The 15840-nt window shown below is 34.7% G+C and overlaps 1 protein-coding gene across 1 annotated transcript in view; it reads left to right on the forward strand.

Moving 5' to 3' along the window:
- Ccser1 (coiled-coil serine rich protein 1) overlaps window positions 1-15840 on the forward strand; it is a 1130812-nt gene that overhangs the window by 504860 nt on the left and 610112 nt on the right. The window contains 1 exon segment of the mRNA XM_028889267.1: window positions 533-616. Within this exon segment, the coding sequence (XP_028745100.1) occupies window positions 533-616 (84 nt within the window).

Genomic DNA, 15840 nt, shown 5'->3' on the forward strand with positions numbered 1-15840 from the left:
CTTTAATCCCAGCACCTTGGAGGCAGAGGTAGGCAGATCTCTGTGAGTTCCAGGACAGCAAGGGCTATTACACAGAGAAACCTTGTCTCAAAACAAAACAACTCCCCCAAAAGAGAATTAACATCTAATTACACAAGGGAACAAAAGTATGTCTTGTAGAGTATAATTAATTTTATTACATTGATTATATACACCCAAAAGTGATGAAAGAATTGAGAATGATGCACATTTCTTTTTAGTTAGTACCATGATGTGGACAAATAAGCACCAAAAAGAAAACAAAATTTAACTTCTATAAAAAACCATAAATATGGAGAAATACACATGATATGTAGAGCATAGTAACGTTTTAGATACATATTCTCTTGTTTTGTTTTCCAACTTTGAAGTATTGTAAGAAATATCACATCATAGAGAAATCTGCGTTTCATTAGTCAAATACAATTATTTCCATACATAGAGATAACTTTTTTTTGTCAAGAGCAAAGTGAGAGGGCTAAGACTATTCTGCTTTCTCTTTGATGTTTTATAGGATATAACAAAAGATGAATGCTCAATGCTGAAGCTGCAGCTGAAAGACAGGGATGAGCTCATTGCTCACCTCCAAGCAGAGCTGGTAAGTGATTGGCTGGCACAGCTGCTTACTTTTCAGGGTTGTCTGGTATAAACCTTTATCTATTGACACTGATAGTATTATTTATATGTTTGATGAATGATTTAAAATAGGACCATCAATTTTATCAATCTTTAATAATGAAAACTGTAGTCCTTTGACAACAGGAAGAAGAGAAATGGTGTTTTACATATGTAGCAATTTACATATTACTAGAAAATGGTGCAATCCAAAGGTTAAGGCCACATTATGCCGTGTAGTTTCTGTGTGTGTGTGTATGCTGTATGATTTCCCTCCATATTGAAATGCCTAGAGAGAAATGTTATAATATGAAGGAATGTACTTATTAATCTTTCAAAACAAACAGATTTTACTTTCATTTCATGATCACCAATGAAGATTTTTTTCAATACATGATGAAATTAATTAATGTACAACTCTCACAAAATATAAGTGAGTGAAGTTATCATGATGGAATAACAGGAATTAAATATTTAGAACATACTAGCATATTTACTATGCAGAACTGTTATTTTCTATATGTTTCAATTTATATACATTATGAATAACAGTTTAAAATGAATATCAGTACTCTAGAAACAATATCATAGAATTATTAAGTAAGAATTAAAAGGAGAGTGCTAATTCATCAAGAATTTTTAAGATACCATCAAAATAAATACAACACAGTAGAAAACCCCCTGACATTATTAGTGTCACAAAATAAATCTTAGTTAAAAATATTATAAAATGATTTGACAGTTGATTATATCAATATTGGTGTATTATATAACTATAAAGAACAATTCAATGACATAACTGAGTTTGCAGACCAACAAGCTTCTGAGGACTACTGACATAATAGTTTGATGTCAAATCCATAGCACATTTTATGGAGTCTAAAGAGCTGGCAGTAGTTTTACAGAAACTTGACCCTTATTTAGACTAGGGTTTGACAGTCACAAGCATGTCAGAATGGCTTTACAAGAATAGCATTCACAGACAAGAACAAGAATAGCATTCACAGACAAGAGGAGCATTTCCTATAGTATAAGAAACATCCCATTATAGAGGAATCAGCAGCATATCAATATTACAGATAGCATCTACTATATAATGGAAACACTATATATTTAATATATTCCTCCCGGTCAGTGGTTCTCAAAGTTCCCAATGCTGCAACCCTTTAATATAGTTCCTTATGTTGTGGTGACCCCAACTGTAAAGTTATTTTGTTGCTACTTCATGACTGTAATTTTGCTACTGTTATGAATCATAATGTAAATATCCAATATGCAACCCCTGTTGGAGTCATAACCCACAGGTTGAGAACTACTGCTCTAGGTCTATATTGTAACCAAGCTTTGTTTATAAGCCATAGAAAAATATCTTTGCATTTAAATCAAAGTACATAATATCATAATAAATATCAAGTACAGATACCTATTACCAAATGGAATAATCAATCTTAAATAACAGATTCATTCACTTTGCCAGGCAGTGCTTATTTTCAATAATTAACTCAGAAAATATTATTCATTTTTCTTCTTACCATCAGTTTCTTCAAATTTAAAACATAAAATGTAAAAGTAACAGACTTTCTTTGTTGGGTGAAATGAGAAAGAAAGAAAATGCTTCCAGAGCCCATGTTACAGCTCTAATTACAATAATTTAGTTCTCTTCTCTAGAAAAAAGGGCTTGGATTTCCTGTCATCCTAAAATGACATACTCATGGGCTTTTAAAATTTCCTTTTCTTTAAACTTGAGTTGTCCAAATTGGCTACTTAGCCTTGAAATTTTCCAAAGTAATAATCCAAATTTTCCAAGTAATAAAGTATTGCACCATTGCAATATCTGTGCTGCACAGTCGAATGTTTTAACAAAAGAGAGATGTTCCCTTTTGCAGTGAAGTTTGTCTTGATAAAGAGGACTTTAAGCAAGAAAGTGTGATGAATTGAGGAAAAAGAAATGTTAAAAAGACAAACAATTAAAACTAGGTCCGAGGAATGCATGGGGTACACAAGTGCATAGGACTCTCCAAAATGCTGCAATTTGTGGAAAATATGGACCAATGTGGTTCTGATGCTGAGAATAAGCAACTGTTTTGTTTCTATTTTGTATATGTTTGTTTTCACTCTGTATCCCACCATGACTTAGAACTCACTGTATATCCATGCTCACCTTGAACTCATGCAATTCTCATGCTTTAGTCTCCCAAGAACAGAAACTACAGGTGTTAGTGACTACAACAGGCTAGTTTGTGACAATTTGACAAAACTGAATTTAAGTTCAGAAACTAATTTAGCTGCTATTTATTATTATATAGACAAGCAATATAGAATAATTTATAAGTTATTGCCATTGGTGCTTTATTTCTAGACCATTGATATTATTATAAGGAATTTGTCTACTTATATATTGCAGAACAAATTTTAAGGAAATATTCCAATAAAAACATAGTTTAGGAAAGCTTTTTCTTGTGTAACCATGTATATTTAACTGAACACTGACATTCGGACTTTTCATTCCTGTAACAAATACCTGAGAGTGAAAACAAATATAGGAGGAAAGATTTTGGTGCATGGTTTCTGTGTTTTCAGTCTATGGTCAGTTGGCTTCATTGCCTTAAGCCTTTAACAGGGCAAAACGTCATGGATGAAGGAAAGATACACCCTTCAATATTACTTTCCCAGTGGCTCTCTTCCTCCATATCAGTGAACCACTCACATTTCTGCTACCTCAAATACTCTTTTCCAATTTTGAATACATCAATTGATTACATCATTCATCAAATCACAGTCATTATGATGTAATCCTTCTTGGAAATATTTTCAAATACACCTAGCCATGTACTTAACTAACCTCCCAGGTATCTCCCAATCTAATACTATCAACAATCAGGATTAATTGTCACACTCACATTGATAGTTTCACCTGTTGTGAGTGGTTAATCAGTAGTCAGTTAGGATAGGTACAGAGAGAAATTTGTAAATCCTCTTTTCCAGCAGTCTTACCAACAGTCATCTTTGCAACATTTTCTCGACACTATCATTGTCATGCTACTATGACTGGTTGCTCTGTGTGCTAAAGGCTTTCAACAGCATCTTCCACCTCCCCAGTCTATGTCAGGAGCAGTCTCCATACATTACTAGATGTCTGATGTATATTAAAGTTTTGAGCATTTGAGCAAAATTACTTTAGAGGTACCATATTAATTTTCAGTCCATCAGTGAAATTGTGTAAGATAAAAAAATGCATCCAGATACCTGGTGAGCTGGAATCCTACAAGAGAGATAGCCTTTCCTTATATCTGTTGTAGTTAAGTGTGAGAAAGCTAATTATTCATAGTCCTGTCTGGTAGGGTGTCTGAGATTAGAGTACCAGCCTGGGTTGGTGCCAATGAGGACTGCCCTGGTTGATGGATAGCTAACTTCTCACTGCATACACAGGAAGGATAACAAGCTCTGTGGTCGCTCCATCTAATCAATCTGAGGGCCCCACCTTATGATGTCATCTAATTACAGCCACCTTCCAGTGTTCTGTCTTCCAAGGGGACTTATTGTGTGAGTAGAGGAGGGCACGGTTCAGACCAGAGCACCTAGGTTGTGCTCCTGCTTATTTATTGTTATCAAACAGCATTGCATCCAGTAAGTTCTACTAGATATTTCATGTAGTATCTTCATTTTTCTTCTCCATGATTTCAGAATTATTACCATAATTGTACACTCCTTGCTTGCTGAGTTGGTAGACTCTATAAAGCATGAAGATGCTACAAAATTCAAAATAATCATTTGATTTTACATTATACATTCGTACTGTTTGAGAAAAGCATCAAATTCATTAACTGGATTCCTAATGTGAATATGTTTTCTATCCAAATTTTCAATTTATTCCTTTCTGTGTAAAAAGGGAGGCAATAAGCAATTAGTCCTCTCAGGAACAATTTCAAGGAATCTGATATTAGCGCCTATGAAACTTTCATGCATTACTTACTTTTATGAGCTTTATTGGTTTTTGACAGATAAAAGTAATGATTTACACTGTTTTATGATGTCCAAGGGAACTTTAAATGGTAAAATAGCAGCTTTTACTGAGGTTATATACATCATAGGGCAACTAATTAGAAGGAAAAAAGGAGTTACACACTATGGCCCCTGGTGTTAGAGCCGAAAGGAACTGGTTGGCAGTGGAAGCATCTGCCCCCAGCTGTTTCACCCCACAGCAGAGCCATCATGCTCTGCCAGAAGCACATCAAAGGGCAGAGGAAAACGCTGTTATTACAGTCAGGCCTCTTACATAACAGTGCTTTTTGTTGACCATGAGGATAAGTGGCTTACAAGAGGAAGGTTTTGTTTCTGTAACTCTTTGCATCCTTCCTTCTGGTCATCTTGTCCTTTCCCTTCTGTCTGTACCATCTTATATCCATCTCCACCCTTTCTCTCTCTCTGCAAAGGACATATGAACATACCTGGGGAAGGTAGTTGTCTGCAAGCCAGGAAGAGACACTTGTGAAAGCCCAACTCTGCTAGCTAGTGGTCTCAGATCACAAGGTTCAGAACCGTGGGTGACTAAGACACTGCTTTAAAGCCACCCAGCATGCTCTGCTTTTGTCATGGGAGCCTGAGCAAACTCATGCAGTGCCATGTCTGACTCTATATTGTTTTCCTGATCATGGTCCATTTAGATTGTTCATATTTTTCCCCATGGTTTAGCTAGGTCATTTTATCATTTTTCTTCTGAGATGCTGAACAGTATTCAGAAATTGTATTCAACCCATGCAAGTTTTCCTTCAAGTTATGTATGTGTTTTCCAGCTAGAAATTTTATTTTTATAATTTGCCTCCTTAATGTGTTCTTCAAATATGTTTGTTTTCTATCAATGTTAAGTTTTCATTTTGACATATTTCTTTTAGCAGTGTCCTTAGACACCAGTTTGGTCTTCAATCATAACTATAAGCTAATGGTCTAATGATTATTCAAATTTCTATATCATGTTTTAAACAGAGAGGAAACATTAAGTTAAATATTTTTTATACATTTGGCTGCTGTTTTGTTGTTATTTTCTACAAAGACATCTGTTGTGTATGAAGCCCTTATGTTTCACTTGTTTCCCAGGGTCATTAGTGTTCTTGGGATGCACATTTGCTTTTCTGTCTGCTTGTGTGTGAAACATAGCCGTATACAGCCTGGGGTTGTCAGACATTTGCTATGCAGCCTCAGTTGGACTTGGATTCATGATTGTTCTGTCTTTGCTTTCCACATGCTGGGATCATAGAAAGCACTACTGTACCCTGTACCTGGCTTCATGAGGAGTCTGGGTGAGGTGTATGGTCACTACAGTTAATTTCAGAAGAGAACAAAGTACTGAGCTTGCCCTTTTCTCCAACACTGAGGAGTATCTGAACTCTCCCACATGGACTTCAATCCTAGTCTTTACCACAGTGCCCTTTCACCTCAGAAATAGTTATTGTGACCTCAGGAAGGGGTGATGGAGAGGAACTGTATTAAGGATACAACCTTCTTTTGAGACCCTTTTTCCTATATTTTCTGATAAGTACAAACACAAATGAACCCCTTCCTCAATCAAATTGACACAACAGGACAGCCAATGACATCATGTGAGCCTGAAGGTTTAAACTCAGTTTTATCAACTTCACTTTTGATCTGAATCCCATAGGAAAGCAAGTAAGGAATTACTTTCCTCTATCTTTCTGAGTAGACATTTGCTTGAAGAGAAGAATATGGCAATACAGAGATCCAAAGGATCTGAATCTGTATTCCTAGATGCTTCTAATTGCCTATGTTACTGGAATTTTAGGTACTTGTCTCTCTCTTTCATATATACATATATATGTGTGTGTGTATACATGTATACATATATATATATACACATATATATAACTGTATTGTTTAGTTTGTTTACAATGCTGTAAAATATCATAGCTTTATTAATTCATAAAGAATAGAAATTTGCTTTAAACCATCCCAGACTGAAAAACCCAAGATCAAGGTGCCAGCTAGGTGGCCTTGACACCTCTGCCTTCAAAATAGCTCTTTAAACTCTGTCCTTCTGCAAGAGAGAATGCACAGCCTCACAGGAAGAATCAGCAAAGTATGAAGCTAGCCCTCATTCCCTCTGGGTTAGCATTGATACATTCTGAAACCTGATGTTTCCTATTGTGCCTTTCTTCCAATAATTGTTGCCTTGAACATTCAAGCCTCATCCCCATGAATACTGGGAGACAAATTCAAACCATAGAACATAATAGTTAATGTACAGAAAATAATCATTAGCAGTGATCTGATAGACAAACCTATACATTTATATCCATACAACATATTAGGTTGCATATACTTACATAGTTAATAATTTTTTTTATAAAACAGTGAAAAGGGTGGTATTGATTTTTAGACTCATAATTGTATAATAAATAAAAACCATTTATGTTTCAAAAATCTGAAAAATAACTAGCATTTATATTTGTATGATGAGAATTTTCAGTTCTGAATTGCATAGTTTGGTAGATTGCATTTTGCTCTTTTGTGTTTATTTGTTTGCTTGCTTGTTTGCTTTGTGGGAGGGTCTTGTCTCTGGCAGCACTTGAATTTGTCATCCTCTGCAGTAATCTGTGTTTGGTGGCATTCTTTACTATCCTTGGTTCAGTGTCTCATTTTATGGCAAAATCTATTACTTTTATCATCAGAAAAACAATCAGATACTTATGTTTGGAAAATAAACTAAGAATTTAGGAGAGTTTAGTAGGTTTTGTTCCTGTTGTCTGTAAGGAGTGGGGTCAATAAAAACATCAGAGAGGAATTTTGGAGTTTCAAACACCTTGCTAACTGAACAATAAGCGTCCAATTTTATTGATTTTTATATTGCTATTCTATGTGATATTTTACTTAATGAAATGCTACAAAATAAAGTTAAACAGCATACAGAAGGTACAGAAGGGATGACTGCTGAGGACTATTATGAGTCATTTGAGAAGGAGAAACTGAGCAGGAGGTGAAGCACAGCCACGAGACTCTGTGGCAAGTGTTCCGCATCATGGGGGCTGAGGAGGTTCTAGGTAGCTGACAGTATATAACAGTATATAACAGAGCCAATGAATGCCAGAAAGGGTTTCTTATAGTGGGTAATATTCAAACAAATTTAAGTGTAAAGATTTACTTTTTTGTGGGGTAGATGGACTGTTGAATGTGTCAGAAAGATAACTCTCCAACCAAGCACTTAGATTTTAAGATCTTACTCATTTACTTATTAAGATACTTAATCAATACAATATGAATTATAACCAAAATCCTAAATACAGTAACTGAATATATTCATACTCATCAGAATCAATTATAATAGAATGAGCTATTTATATGCTTATATAGATTTAATTTTATTAAACTGACTGTTATAAAATAGAATTTTTCTTCCCTGTGTAAATTTTAGTCTCTTTCTCATATATTTAGTGAAGGCCATGTTGAAGAATAGCATGCAATTTTATTTTTTATTCCTAATATGAAAGTGAGGGACACTGCAAACATTATCTTCATGGGCTACGGTAAATCTGCGAGATTTGTCATGAACATTGGTGGTGAAATGTAGCCTTGTGTTTTAGGGAGTGGATATATTCTATTAGATACCCATTAGTCATGTAAGTGGCTGCAGAAGTCTCATAAATGATTTGAGATTGGGGGTGAAAAGTGTGTTTCATATGATTTTAAAAACTAAAATAAACTGTATTTGCCATTCACTTATAGGCTCATTCAAAACTTTTTAAGTAAACTGATTTTATCTACTTATAGACAAAATTAATCTTTTGACTCTGGAGACTAGAACTGAAATGTCCTAATTTGTGTTGATTTGCCATGCTATACACTAGGGTTTTTACTAGTAATTTGGACATGTAATACTTATACTTGGTAGAATATCAAATGAATATTTACAGATGATTTTCAAAGGAAAAACAAATTATGAAAGTATCTCAAGATTCTGAATTTTCACTTGCTCTTTTGTAAGGTGTTTCCTTTACAAAACACCTTTATTCTAGGCATAAATAGTTTGTGCCTATTAACATTACACATCTATATTGTCTGAGAGTAGTGAAAAATTCCAGTTTCTAAGTCAGCTACCACATATTTCAGGGGAGAGAAAGCATCAAGAGGTTATACTGACTGTGCAATATGGAAATAATAATAAAATTCCCTGAAAGTAATCTGTATTTACTATTTCTGCCTACTAGGATTCTAAACACATCACTGCTAAGATTCCTCCGAAAGCATCTGTGTGTATGTATGTGTGCGTGTGTGTGTAAGAGGTAGAGATAGAAAGATAGATAGATAGATAGATAGATAGATAGATAGATAGATAGATATCTCATTATATCTAATTGTATCTCATTGTACCTAATTCTAGGTGATTAAATTATATATACCACTTATCATATAAATGTTACTTATTATTAATCTATAATAAATTTTAAAATAAAAGGCAGATAGGAAGACTTCCACTTACGGAGATGAGACACACAAATTTTATATTTTCCTTGTAGCTGATAAATTTGTAACTGTGCAGTACATACCTAGCTTCAATATAGTTTATAACCAGGGTGATGCTAAGAAGGGTTATATGGGTTATAGATTCAAATATTAGCAATGAAGATATGGAACTTGACTTAATGAATTCCATCATTTAATTGAACTGTTTGGAGTACTTGTTTAAATTTAAGAATTAAGTCAGTGACACGGGTCAGTGGGTAACAGGATGTGCTGCTAAGCCTGACTACCTGACCTGATCTCCCAAATTCCCATGATCAAAAGAGAGAACAGACCTCTACAAGTTGTCCACTGAACTATACACACACAGCCACACTGCAGTGTTTACCAGGTTTACAAATATGTGCACACAAAGAAATAAATGTGCCAAAAATGTAAAAAAATGAAGTAACTTCAGCCTGTGAAGGTTAAGTGCACATGTTTTGGGTGATGCTTGTGAATTTTTAAAAGTATTTGTTGGTTTGTTTTACATCCTAACCACAGTTTCCCATCCCTCCATTACCCCTAGCCCTTCCTAAACTTCCCTCTACCCCTTCCCCATTGATTCCTCTTCCTTTTCTATTCAGAAAGAGGCAGGCCTCCCATGATATTGACAAAACATGGTATATCAAGTTGCAGTAAGACTAGATGCTTATAAATTTTAACTCATACATTAAATATCCCACTGTACTTTAATATCTCTAAAACTAGCTTTTGGTTCTTATTGGTTGTATTTAATATATAATGATATATATATAGTATATAATATATAATTAAGTAATGCTCTCACAAAAAACACATATTCTGCACATCACAGAGAGGGCTGAGTAGCTCCCAGTAACTTTTGTGTTTTCAAAAATGATATGGTTATTAAAATTTCCTATTTTTCAAACTTATATTTACAAAGTTCAATAAAAGTATAAGCTGGGGCCGGGTGGCGGTGGCGCACGCCTTTAATCCCAGCACTCGGGAGGCAGAGCAGGCGGATCTTTGTGAGTTTGAGGCCAGCCTGGGCTACCAAGTGAGTTCCAGGAAAGGCGCAAAGCTACACAGAGAAACCCTGCCTCGAAAAACCAAAAAAAAAAAAAAAAAAAAAAAAAAAGTATAAGCTGAGTTTCTCTTCTGGCCTTTGCTAATATTCATTTAATATAATCCACAGTATTTAGTCATAAGTTTTTCTTACAGGAAGGAACATATTAAGATGCTTTTCCAGGTATCTAACATAGTAGTTCACTGAGTTGAACATTTTTTCCATCTGGTAAAAATCACCTCTAGAAAGTCTAGTCATATAAAAGAAGCTAAAAAAAGAATCCCCTGTGTTATTAAGCTTTCTTCTTCTCATTCAAAATAAACATTAAAATGATTTTCTTACTTTAATGCAAATAAACAACAGTCACTTCTCAACACTCTGCAATACCATTCACTGCAGGCAGGCCAAGGTTGAGGGTGATGTCAACACTTGAGTAGCAATGCATGGGGTGTGTAGGAGCCATAGAGCTGAGGAGCTTTGGAAGCATGAAGGCACTGAATGTATAGCATCATGTGCAAATCAGGTTACTACCTATACCATAAAGTGGTTGCTAGAAATAAAAGTCTAAGAAATGCATGTGGTTAAATAGCACTTTATAAAGAATCTGGAGAGATGAATAATTTCATTTGGTTTAAATATACATTTAGAATTCAAATTGAATGAAATTGTACACCCTTGAAGATTTAATAACAGAATAATTCCTGCTTGATAAGAGAAACATCATTCTGCATGAAAATCACATCCTGAATTCAGCTTGAAAGTAATTCCCCACTTGCTCCTCATACTATTATAATTTATAGTATTATTTCATGCCAGTCATTTTAAGATAGAATGTTATAGTCCCATGGAAGATTTACATAAGAACAGGCAGCTGTAAGTACTTTCAAATCCTCTTTCTTTTTCATATTTAGGAAACATTAGGGACAGAAAAGAAATAGATTAGGTATACTTAAACATTATTAAAGTGTCAGGCTACTTTCGTACTTTTTCCAGGAGAATTAATTGCACATATTCCAGAAAGGGCTTATCTCAGCAGTAATTACTCTTCTAGTCAGCACTGTAGGACAGATGTAGAATATGAATCTGACAATATCCTATGATACATAATGGGGATTAGCCTCTGGTTCTTCCACACTCCAGTACCCTGATGAAGAGCTGCCAAAAGATACAATCTTTAATATTCCATCGCATTTATTGTAGCAATCTTGCATGCTTGTTTAACTCTTTATCACAGAGTGTGGCAGTATGTCATAGATACAGAGAAATAATTGTTGCATATTTTAATGCCAGTAGGACAAGGGTTTACTTTTAAGTCATGGATAGAGCCTAAAAGGAGTATGTAGCTACACTGATGAAGTGAATTACCTAGCAGTACTTAATATATATGTAAATTGAAACAGTTGACTATTTTTATGTTTTCTTAACTTCTATCAAGTATATCATGCAATTTCCACATTTCCTTCTCCCTTTGTTTTTTATTTTTATATCAATAGATATTCTGAAGCTTACTGTTAAATTCATAAAATATAGCCATTTAGATATGCAGAACAGAAGCTGTAAGTTAGAAAAAAACATACTGAATTGTGTCAGAAAATAATACAAGGGAAATATATGTATGTGTATTTAGATGTATATGATTAGATGAAAATTACAACAAAATTTTAAGATCAATCTGGCTTTTATTAGGAATTAACAAATCAGGCTTGACTTTCATCTGAAGATTTAGGAAAAAAAAACCCTCCCTCATAGTTTTTGCAGAATAAGGAAACAGCACAATACAAAAAGTATATTGGTTACTTCAGATTACTTTCTTGTAAGAACTCGGACACAGAACTTGGAGGAATCAAGCTGTAATTGGCCTGGAAGCCTCCTTCCTGAGAACTATCTCTAATAATATTCAAAGGTGATATTTAAGCTGACAAGGGATAAAAGCAATTAATAGTCTTTCTCAGCTGTAATTGAACCACAGCAATGATAAAGATGGCATGATTCTCCCTAGGGTGTATTAGTGGCTGTCATATCTTGGAGGTAACCACCAGTCATCTAATTGGACGTAAAGCCCTCTCAATAAGAGAGAGTTCATATCTAGTAACTGTAAAGCTACCCAACTACCCATAACTGGTAATGTCATGGACCCTATAGAAGAACCTATTGCTGCTACTTTCCTAAACTGGTATAATTTCTAACTGCATTGTACAATTTATCCTTATATAAACAAGTAAGTGTGGCTGTCACCACACTTCTTTTGGCCAAAGACAAAGACCGATATGAAAATCTATAGCTGGTCAAAATGTACATAAGTGTACAGCCCTCGTGGATATAACTACAACACAATCTTAACACCTAAAGATCAGAGAAAAATGCAGAAGAAAGGTCAGGATGATTATAAGAGCTGGAGGACTAATATGTCTACTATAAAATAATGTCTTCTAGATATGAAGAGGAAGCTATAACCACAAAATATCAACAGTATCTCACCTAAACAAGACCTGCACTATGATAATACCAGTATGGCAAGCCTATGTGGGTGGGAGAAATCTCACAAGTCCCTAATCTTAGATAAGTTAGTGGCTTCTGAAGAAAAAAGACTCAATATTCTCCAGGTACTAGCCCTCTGACAGGTTATCCAAGGCAAATCAGTCAGCAGTAAAAACACAGACATACAAGCAACAGTGAATGGACTCAGCAGATTTTATATATATACACATACATACATACATATACATATATATATAACAATAATCATTAAGGAATCAAAAGGGTCAAAAACTTGATATGGAGTGGTGGGGACTTGGGGAAGAAATGGAAGGCAGAGAGCAGGGATAGAAATGATGTAAGTACATTACTCATACACAAAATGTTCAAAATATTTTTAAATTCAATTAAATAAAAGAGATTTTTAAAACAGAAGCTTCTTCATTGTTATGCTGGTGAAACCAGGCTATTTGTAAAATTGTCTTCCCTCTCTGATGGTCAGATGAACAACTTTATTTCATCTTAACAATGAGTAAATTTACTGCGAGTGTCTCAACTTACCTTCTGCAGAAATTCAACAGATCACAATGATCCCCTGAGTTACTTAATAATATGTATGTGTGAATGTTCTATCTTACAATAGCTTATCTTTTAGAATTGGGAAGCCATTCTGAACAATCACTTTGGAGTCAGAAATAATAGGATAGAGAAATGCCAAACTTACAGGACAGATGTGAACAGATAGTGATTAATTGGTAAACACCTGCTCTTTCATAGACTCTGGTTAACGTTTAAGATTTGTAACTGCATTTTAATATTTAGGATCAAGTTGAGAAATGTTAATACTTCCAATTTTCCATAATAAAACAAATTCAGAAAGATGTAAGGATTTCAAGTCTATATAGTAAAATTGAGTTTGGATTCAAAAAAGTTTGTCTGGCTCCATGAATAGCATCTCCAAGCTATTTTTCAATTGGAAGAATAGAAAACAATTCAAATTTCCTTTATATAAACACTGCAGTTAGAGAAAATAGTTGTTCTGTGCGGATTGCTTCTCAAGTGCATGGTGCTAAGATACTAGAGCTGTCAAAACTTCAAGCCCAAGAATAACTAAATAACCTCATTTCAGAGCATCTAGTTCACTAACTTCTCATGACCTCTGAGGTAGTCATGGTGACATGCTCCAGAGAGGGCACAACCATTGCATGGTTGCATGTAACTTAAACATTAATGTTTAATAACGTCTTTAGAACAAGTTTGCAGCAAACTGTAAATGCCTAGATTTATTAAAAAAAAAAAAAGACTTGAAAAATCATAGCTTAGAATTATCAGATAAATGAATAATAAATCAAGAGTAAACTGGGTTGTGAATAAGGGAAGACTGAGGTTCTATTACTGAATTTATAAAATAAACTTAGAGCTAGCAGAATAACATGGAAAAAAGATGGAAATGTATTACATAAACAGAGACACCACTGGAAAATAATGTATGCCTCATAACCTAATTAATATATATTATTAATTATATTATATAACCTAATTAATTTTATTTGATATAACCTATATATATACATATATATGTATATATAACATAACCTAATTAATTCAAGGCAATATATACTTATCGCATAAAGAATTGGGGAGGAGGGATATGGCAACATATATGAAGAAATGGCTGGAGGGGAAGATGCATGGGTCTTTAGAAGAACAGATAATGTATAACTAAGTATATATTACAGCACTGACTTTAGTCTTATTCTCTTAGGAGCAGAGTTCTCACTGGGTTAGATACCCTCTGTGTCCCTTCTGGAGGACCACTGTCTAGGCAGATGAAGGGATCTCAAGCAAATATCTTCCTGCATTCCATTGAACTCCAAGAACTTTCAGTTCAGAAACCACAACTTACCCAGTGGCTTAGTTTTGGTAGCTTGTTCCTGAATTATCTCAGCTTATTATTTATTATATATTCTCATTTTCTATGTTACTTAAGCTAGTCTGGAACTTGCAATCCTCCTGGCTTGGTGCCAAGTAAATGAGATTCCATCATTGTCAGGTTGTTTTAAAGCTCTCTCTTGTTGTATGATATGGATGGCATAGCACCTACAAACTCATCTTCAATGCACACACAAATTACTCCATGATCCGACAGGAACTGGGAAAAAATGAGGAAAGACATGAATTCTGATCAAACAGCAAGTATGAGTTCAGCTGTCTCACTCACCTGTACACAGACACTGAGTTCTCACATCTTTATTCACCTCACCTCCCTGAGATAATCCTAGGATTGTTTTAGATTCTGTAAGGGATTGATGGGAACAGTATAACTGATTATCTATGATTCCCATCCCATTGTGTTTTTTTGTTGTTGTTTTTTTTTTTTGTTGTTGTTGTTGTTTGTTGTTTTCTTTTTTTTTTTTTTTGGCTTTTTCGAGACAGGGTTTCTCTGTGTAGCTTTGCGGCTTTCCTGGAACTCACTTTGGAGACCAGGCTGGCCTCAAACTCACAAAGATACGCCTGCCTCTGCCTCCTGAGTGCTGGGATTAAAGGCGTGTGCCACCACCGCCCGGCCTCCCACTGGGTTTAATGTGCCCTTCCTGCACATTTTAGTTCACAATCAAATGGTTTTCCCTTTATTAGGTTTCTTTCTCATTGCTAAATTCTTTGATGATGAGCCCTCGGTATGTAAATGAGCTCAAAAGCAGCAAGGCGCTGTTAGCCAATAATGAAGTGATGATTTTTTTTTAATAGCTTTTAGGGAAAACTTTGGAGAGTAAAGCAGGAAAACATCATCCCATTAAATCAGAAGAGAAATGGGCAGAAAGAGTGTTGATCCTGGAGGATAATCTTGAGAAGTCTCTGGAGGGTACATAAGGAAGTAAAATGTAAGGTGATGCCACTAGGAAAGATTCAGGGCATGCGACAGAGGAAGGGAAGCCTAAGAAATGCTGTGAAGCCAGGGTATATGTTACAGAAAACAGAGGAAAGACTGAGTCAAGAACAACTTAGTCTAAAACATGTTAGACATCAAATAAAAACAGATTAACAACACTTTATGGAAATGTGACTTAAAAAAATATGTGAACAGTATAATGAAGTCTGTTTCTTTTTTCATAAGCAAAAACATTTGATGCCATAATGCAACATTCTTTTTTTAAAGAAGGTTTTGTTTATTTGTCTATTTTATATGTAGGTGC

Source organism: Peromyscus leucopus, chromosome 3 (genome assembly GCF_004664715.2).
Source record: "Peromyscus leucopus breed LL Stock chromosome 3, UCI_PerLeu_2.1, whole genome shotgun sequence".
Classification (NCBI taxonomy): domain Eukaryota; kingdom Metazoa; phylum Chordata; class Mammalia; order Rodentia; family Cricetidae; genus Peromyscus; species Peromyscus leucopus.